At 44.9% G+C, this 7443-nt stretch overlaps 1 protein-coding gene across 1 annotated transcript in view; it reads left to right on the forward strand.

Moving 5' to 3' along the window:
- Positions 1-7443, forward strand: part of RIMBP2 (RIMS binding protein 2) — a 123144-nt gene that overhangs the window by 106416 nt on the left and 9285 nt on the right. Inside the window, 5 exon segments of the mRNA XM_017734751.1 lie at positions 433-576; positions 1319-1477; positions 3826-4188; positions 4191-4400; positions 6102-6219. Of these exon segments, the coding sequence (XP_017590240.1) occupies positions 433-576; positions 1319-1477; positions 3826-4188; positions 4191-4400; positions 6102-6219 (994 nt within the window).

Genomic DNA, 7443 nt, shown 5'->3' on the forward strand with positions numbered 1-7443 from the left:
GGAATTACTGAGGCCAAGAGGCACCTCAGAGCAGAGCAAGAGCCCAGAGCCTCATTCTGTGGCTTTTTTAGTATTGAGGTCAAAAATGCCATCGTGGCTCGGTCACCCGCTGACTCTGCTGAGCGGAAATGCCTTTGTCAGCAGCCTCTGCTGTAGGATACTGAGAACTTTGGTAAGTGGAACAGGGAGGAAGGCTGGCAGCTGAGTTGGTGATCACGCAGAATCAGGTAGTTGTGTTTATGAGCGAGGGTAATAAAACAAGCAAAACATTCTAGGAAAACTCCTTAAAGGTTCCAGCCAGGGGAAACTAACGGCGCTTTAAACCATGAGTACACTTAAATGTGGTGTGCTTGAGTCTCCATATTTGCCATTTCTGCCACTGGGTGCAGGAACCAACTGCCTCACAGTCCTCTGGTGTTGTTGCTCTGTTAGATGGAGAGGAGGAGCGTGTTCAGCGAGAGGAGCAGCGCAGCCCAGTACTCCGATGAGGAGGAGGATGGTTACGATTCCCCCAAGGTCAAACGAAGGGGAGCTTCGGTTGACGATTTCCTGAAAGGGTCAGAACTTGGAAAGCAGGTAAGTCACCTGGCTCAGTTATTGTATCAAGTGTTCAACGGGAAACAAGTATTTTATGAAGCTGAGCTCTGCCCCGGTCACCTCCTGCGCATTGTGGCTCGTTGGTGACGAGAGGCTGAGCCGGGGGCAGGGGGAGGCTCCTGTTACCGGGGCCTGACGGGAACTGAGTGCTCGGTACCAGGGATCTCCTGAGCATCCTCCCTTCCAGCAGGCACTGGAAACTGAATTTAGCCAGTCTATTCCTACAATGTTTAAGAGAATTAAAGCTTCAAATGCCATCATCTATAGCTGTAGCATACGATGGGGGTAATATCCTGCAAGAATTAAATGCTGATCACTTTTAAATTATGATGTGATGTAACAAACAGCTGTGAAGAACAGATGACATGTGAATTATCCTAAGGCTTTTACAATTTGGTCAGCAAGTCCATTGATGCATGAAGGACCTCTTTAATAAGGAGAATTTAATTAAGACTAAAACTAGATTTGGTGCTGTGGATGGAGATACCCTTTGTTGTATCACCTGAGATTAAGATAGGATTTCTTGAATTACCATCATAAACGGGCAGAACCACTCCTACACGATGTCTCCACTAGAGCAGAGCCCAAGCCTTGTGATGTAACTCATTAGTGGTTCCCAGAGTGACATTCCAGCCCAGGAAATGCTCTAGTCTTCATGCTGTTATCCAGGGATTATCAGCTTTAGAGGCAGTGAAGGTTTTCCCCTCACCTTGTCCCTCAGCCTCACTACTGCCACGGGGATGAGTACCAGACGGAGAGCAGCCGGGGCTCGGACCTGTCGGACATCCTGGAGGAGGACGAGGAGGAGCTGTACTCGGAGATGCAGCTGGAGGACGGCGGCCGGCGGCGGCTCAGCCTCACCTCGCACAGCGCGCTCAAGGTGAGCGGCCTCAGGGAGGCCCTGGGAGCTCCTCCACCTCGGATGCGGCCTCCAAAGCATTTCTTGCAGTCAGTTATGGATTCTGCAGACCATTAAAGCTCACGCTGTCTATAGACCTAGAACTGGGCCGCTTTAATGCATCTATTGCTTTATCTTTTTCATTGTTTAGTAGATAAACTTTAAACTAGTTTACTGTTTTCCTGTATGTGATTGTTGCAGCTGCAGCTTCTCTTCTACATGTGGGGACATTCCCCGTGTCTCTGGGAAGATGCACTGCATGTGCTACCCTGAAAATGATTTGTTTCTGAGCAAGGAGATTTGTAAAAACTTAGAAAACAACTTATGTTTTTCATGTCTGAGTGATTTGTCTGTGTATCCAGTGCTAGTCCCATGCCTTCCACAGGCTTTAAAGCATTCTTGTAAGAAAGGGAGTTGTTTTCAGCTTTGTTTGATCAATGCTTTATCAGAACTCCTTTTGCTCTGATTATTAGGGCATCACCAGAGTAGGAAATACCTTCCAGAAATATTGCTTTGAAACAGAAATATTCATCGTGAAAGACAACTTCAGTATAACAACTAAAGATCTGCAAAACACTAAACCTACCCAGTACTGAAGAGATATTTCCCATATTACATTTGTACGTGTAAATTGTGTTTGCCTCTTCGTGTGTGTAGTAATTACACAAACTGTGTTTTCTTAGAAAGCACAAACCTGCAGGTCAACTTCTTTTTAGTAGATTGTTATTTAACTAAAATCAACACTATTTTCTCATGCGTACAAGAATTCTGACCATTCTTCTGACTGCTTTCATGGGCTGTAAATTCAGTCCTTTTATTCTGATACTGTCTGGAATGAGACAGGCACTTTTTCAAAAGAAGAAATTGTCAGTGTTTCTGTTACTGCACCAACATAAGGGTTGAAATCCTTATCCCCTTCCCCTGGCAAAAAGAATAAGCCCTGGACTGTTCTTGTTCTTTATGCATCAGAAGCTGTATTTACTTCTTGGATTTAAATCGATAGTGCCAGTGTTGATACTGAGAAAATTCCAGAACCTTAACGGGTGTAGGGAATGGTTTTTGACCTGTTAAGGTTTGCAGGCTTCTCTTGGTGTAGTAGTCTATCAAAACTGATCTTTTTTCCATTTCTGTGGCACTTTGTCTCAAGTTTCACAGCTGTTATACACATTTTAAAACCAAATGAAAATAGGTGAAATAGTCATAAAGTACTTAGAAAGTCCCGTGTGCCTGAAAGGGGACAACATCCAAACCCCAGCTAAGTTCAGAATGCTCAGAGAGAGATACTGCTGAAATCTCCAAGATGATCCTGTCGTTATTTATGGGTGCTCTTGAGTCCAGAGATGCCCCTGATCTGGGCATTAAGCACAAGGAGAGATGATCTCTGGGATGCAGAATCAATAAATCCTGTCAGTCAGAACCAGCACCTCCTGTGTTTATTCCCTCCTCTCTTCCCAGAGCCCACCGAAGACGCTTGTAGGATTCTTTGTCAGACCAACCTGTGTTTCATGGAAATGGAACAGGAAAATTGCAAAATATATCTGGTGTGTCCAGAATGCTTATTTTACCCGGTCTGGGATAGTTTTTTACCTGCTTCTGGCATAAACAGACTTTTACTTCTGCTCACGGCTGATTTTCAAATACTGGTTTTATGAAGCAGGTACAAGATTATGATGAGAGATTTGATGGCAGTGCAGAGCAGGTGGCATCAGAGAGCAGCCTGCGTCCCAGGGGTCTTTCCGTGGAAGCCAAGCTTTAAAAATGGTGCAGGTTTTTTAGAATTTTAGAAAGGAAACCAGAACTCCTTTAATGATGCCTGCAGAAGAGCTCTCCTCTGGCAGGAGACTGAAGATATTTGCTACCTATATAGGATAGTTCGAGAGATGCAAAGCAAGAAAGCTTGCTAGGGCAGAGCTGTGATTCTCAGATATGGGTTCTGCTTACAAAGAAAATGAAATGGCAGTTTGGCATGGGGCAAGGAACGAGTTTTAATGCCATTCTCATTCACCATGCTGGAACCTGTAGGCAGCTTTCATTACTTTGTTTCAAATGTATGAGTTTATTCTTGTCAAGGGCATCACTCAGTTGTTTGTACTGACCTCTCATGTTCTGTCTGACATCCAGCAACTTCTTAATCATGTCTTTATTTTTCACAGATTCTCATTCAAAGCATGACATCCTTTTCACTATATAAGCTGCATGTCTTATGTTTGCCATTGCTCTCAAACTAATTCTGTCTTTATTTTTCTTTTCTTCTCCCTTTTCCCTCCCATTTTATTTTTGTCACACGCTCTTTGTTCCCTGTCTGGTTTCTAACATTACATAATCTTAAGGAGTACGATAAGAATAAGACCACTGAAGCCACTTTTTTGGAGCAGCCTGACTTTTCACAGCAGATACACCACAGTAAAAGGCTTTTCAGTATCCCAGAAGTAGCTGAAGAGGATGGTGAATACTCTGAACTGCTGTACAAGCAGGGTTTAGGTGTGCCCTATAAAAAGAACCCCAGAATAGCTAGAGGCTCTAGAGCGCCCAGGCCCTGCAGTCAAGAGCAGCAGCACGGCCCGTGGCACCCGGCCCAGCCCAGGATGCCAGGCCCGGAGGAGCTCGCCGCGGACGACAGAGGATGCAAGTTGGGCCGCTCGGTGTCGCGGAGCCCGGACAGCGGCCTGGACTGCGGCAGCGAGGAGGACGAGTCGCGCTTCGGCCGCCTTCCTTTGTGGAGCCCAGGAGCGACCAGGCCAAGCCCAGTCACGAGAGGAAGTGCGAAGTTCAGAGAGGCCGCAGAACAGAGCGCTTGTCTAACCAGGACGTTCAGGGGGGCTGGAAGACCAACTTTAAACCAGCTGACTCTAGGGCAGCTGCTGTCCTTGCAAAGCCATTCCACAGAGATGCAGAAGACTCTCTGGTGTGTGAAATATCTTCCTTCTAACATCTGCTTGCCAAATCAGTCTGTTTTCTTTATTCTCTTTAGTTTTTGTTCTTTATTTTTATTGGTTTTTTTTCATTTTTTTTCCCAAATTGATTTTTAAAGTCCATGCTTTGGACCTGTCTGCTACGTTTTCCCTTTTTTTTTTTTTACTTCCCCATTCATTTTTGTTTATTACACTGCATTTTCGTTTATGGTCCTCTTTTGTATCATGCTGAAATCAGATTAATTTGCTTTACAATGATTTTCCCACAGAACAAATTACAATAATGGCTGCTTTTATTAAAGGACAACTGAATCTAAATTTTAATTAAGGGTTAGCTGAACTACAATTTTTCCAAAAGATTGCTTTTCTTTATTTTGCCCATCTGAATGTTGCTTTAAAAAAAAATAAAAAGCTGCATTTTCAACTGGACAGATGTTTCATCGGTATTTTTTAATTTTTTTTTTTTTATTATTGTCAAGGAATTCATTTCATTGTGTTGTTTTTATTCATCTCATTCCCAGAATTTTCAGGATATGCTCTTTATCATGGAACATCTCAAGACAAGAATCAAGATTCTCCCCCGGTGTGACAGTGGCCCAGATTTATGGAGTCACAGCTTCATCATATTTTCATTTTCTGCCTTACCTCTGCACTGTCACTACTTTGCCGTCCTTTTTAGACCATCTCTTCTTGCCTTTGAAGTTGCAGACTGCATCTCTGCAGGAGGATGCAGGCACAGAGCTGCTTCCAAAGGGAGAGGCCAGGGCCATTGCACATCTTCCAAGGATGCTCTGCACCATCTTGCCTGTTTGTATTTCTGCCCATTAATGTCTAGAAGAGCCTCTGGGTGTGAGGGATGCATCCGTAGGCTCCCCAAAGACCAGAGCAAGTTCTTTGCTCTCAGTCTGCAACAGCCCAGAGTGGGAACTCCATTCTGACGCATTTCATGTAGGGCAGAGATCAGCTGCTGCTCATCGAGCCTCCCAGTTCAGGCTGAAACGATCCCTACACATTTCTCCCATCAGAATTGGTGACCAAGCTGTATTAATGTCAATGGCTGCACAATAAACTCTGGAGAGCCCTAAAATACACCTCTAGTTACCTAAATAGCCCAGTTTGCTGCCAGCGTAGTGAGCAGAGCCAGCTGTGACGTGAGATGGAGTGTCTGCATCCCTGTCTGCATCTGTCACTCACCTGTAAAAGGCTTTGGCAACGAGGGCCCTTCTAGCACTCGGTGTGCTCAGAGACACGAGGAGCTGCCCTGGTTCCCCTGCTGCCAACGGGAGGGATCTCCATAGCTGGGCACAACGAGGTTTGCCTTGGCAGGGCAGCCCCAGCTCCACAGCTCTCAGACTGCCTGTGCCACTCTTCAGGACACTAAAGCGCCACCTTAGCAGCAACAACAAAGGCAAAAGAATATTGCAAAAATTATTCTTTTCTTTTCTTTTTGTTCTGATGTGTGACTGCTGGTTACAAAACTCTGCCATAAATCAGGGAACCATTTTTTTTCTTTTGCAGGTTTGCCAGGCCACAGTATTCCCTTTTCAGCTAACCTTTCAGTTAAAAGCTAAGTTTAGTTGCCTTTAGAGCTTGTGCTTCCAAACGTGATTGACCTGATTAATGTCCAGCCGTGTAACCACGATGTTGCCATGCATGGAACTTAAAAACCTGTTTTTTCTGTTGCTGTTTTTTAGCTTTTAGGTAACCCAGCCTCTGCAGGACGGCCTGAAAGGGTGGAGCACGCAGGGCGAAGGTCCTCGCACGGCAGTGCAGTGCCACAGAGGTCTCGGCCAGTGCTGGTCCCTTCCATTGGTTAGTTGGACAGATTGGTGCATTTCTGTTCTTTGCAGCCTCAGGGCTGGGAAGGAAGTCCTTAAAAATGAAACAACAGACACTTGTCTGGAGCCAGGCTACTCTTAGGTTAAAGGGGGTGAAGTGGGCTGAAAACAGCTCCACCGAAATGAGTGTGGTGGGGCTTCACAGGGGCGTCAATCAGCCATCACTGTCATTTCTGGGAGTTTTTTCATTAAATTTAGTGGCTACTGGAGCTTGTTTAGGCTTGGTTAAGCTTAGGCACTGCTAGATCTTACCTAGGAAGAAATCTGCTGGCAGGTTACTTTGTGGTCAGTGAAATAAATGTGGCCATTCAGCATCCATCCAGCCATGCACCCTTCCATTCATCAGCCATCATCTTGCATTCACTTTCCATTCTCTTGAATACTTTTTGGAATTTAGCAGGGAAAATAGAAACTGGTAAATGTAGAATTTGCATATATTTATTAGATTTGATATTTCTGACACTAGTCTCTGTTCTGCTTTAATGATGACTTAATCTATATGCTGTGAATTCCAGAAAATCCAAAAATTAGTGCAGAGAAGATAATGGAACCAAGAGAAACATGTAGCTGTTCAAACTTGCACTCTAAACTGCAAATGACAAATATCCACACTGAAAATCAGGAAGCATATGGAAAGCAAATGCAGAAAGTGTTTTGTGAGCTGTTCATGGAAATTTACTCCATGAAGATGTAAAGTTGGTCTGGTTCCTGTCCCTCATCTGGACTTTAATTTGTGAATACTGTAGGCATCATCATGAGGAGAAGGAAGCAGTGCCAGGCAATTCTCACTGGCTTGGGTGTGAGTGAGAGACGTAAGAAATGGGGAGTACCCGAAGGAAAGAGACCAATCACTGAGGAATGCTTTTATTTTTAAATATTAAATATTTCCCCCTTTTCACTGACTCACACTGAAATACCTGTACTGTAAATTAAAAGCGAGATCGCCCTGGTGGGCAGGATTCTTTGAATCTCCTAGCTGATACTGAAATGTAGATCAGAAGCACTCAGAGCTGCAGTGTGTGAGGCCTGCTTAGGCTCTGCAGCGCGGCACGGCCGGGCAGAGGCTGCTCCTCGTCCCACATGCTGCTGTAAACCAGGATGAACGGCCCAGATGTCAGTGGAATTGCACTGATCTCAGAATGCTGGCGAGGAGAATCAGCTCCAGGCAGGCTGTCGTGCTTCTCCTGCCAGGTCATTG

The sequence above is a fragment of the Corvus brachyrhynchos genome, unplaced genomic scaffold (genome assembly GCF_000691975.1).
Source record: "Corvus brachyrhynchos isolate BGI_N302 unplaced genomic scaffold, ASM69197v1 scaffold114, whole genome shotgun sequence".
Classification (NCBI taxonomy): domain Eukaryota; kingdom Metazoa; phylum Chordata; class Aves; order Passeriformes; family Corvidae; genus Corvus; species Corvus brachyrhynchos.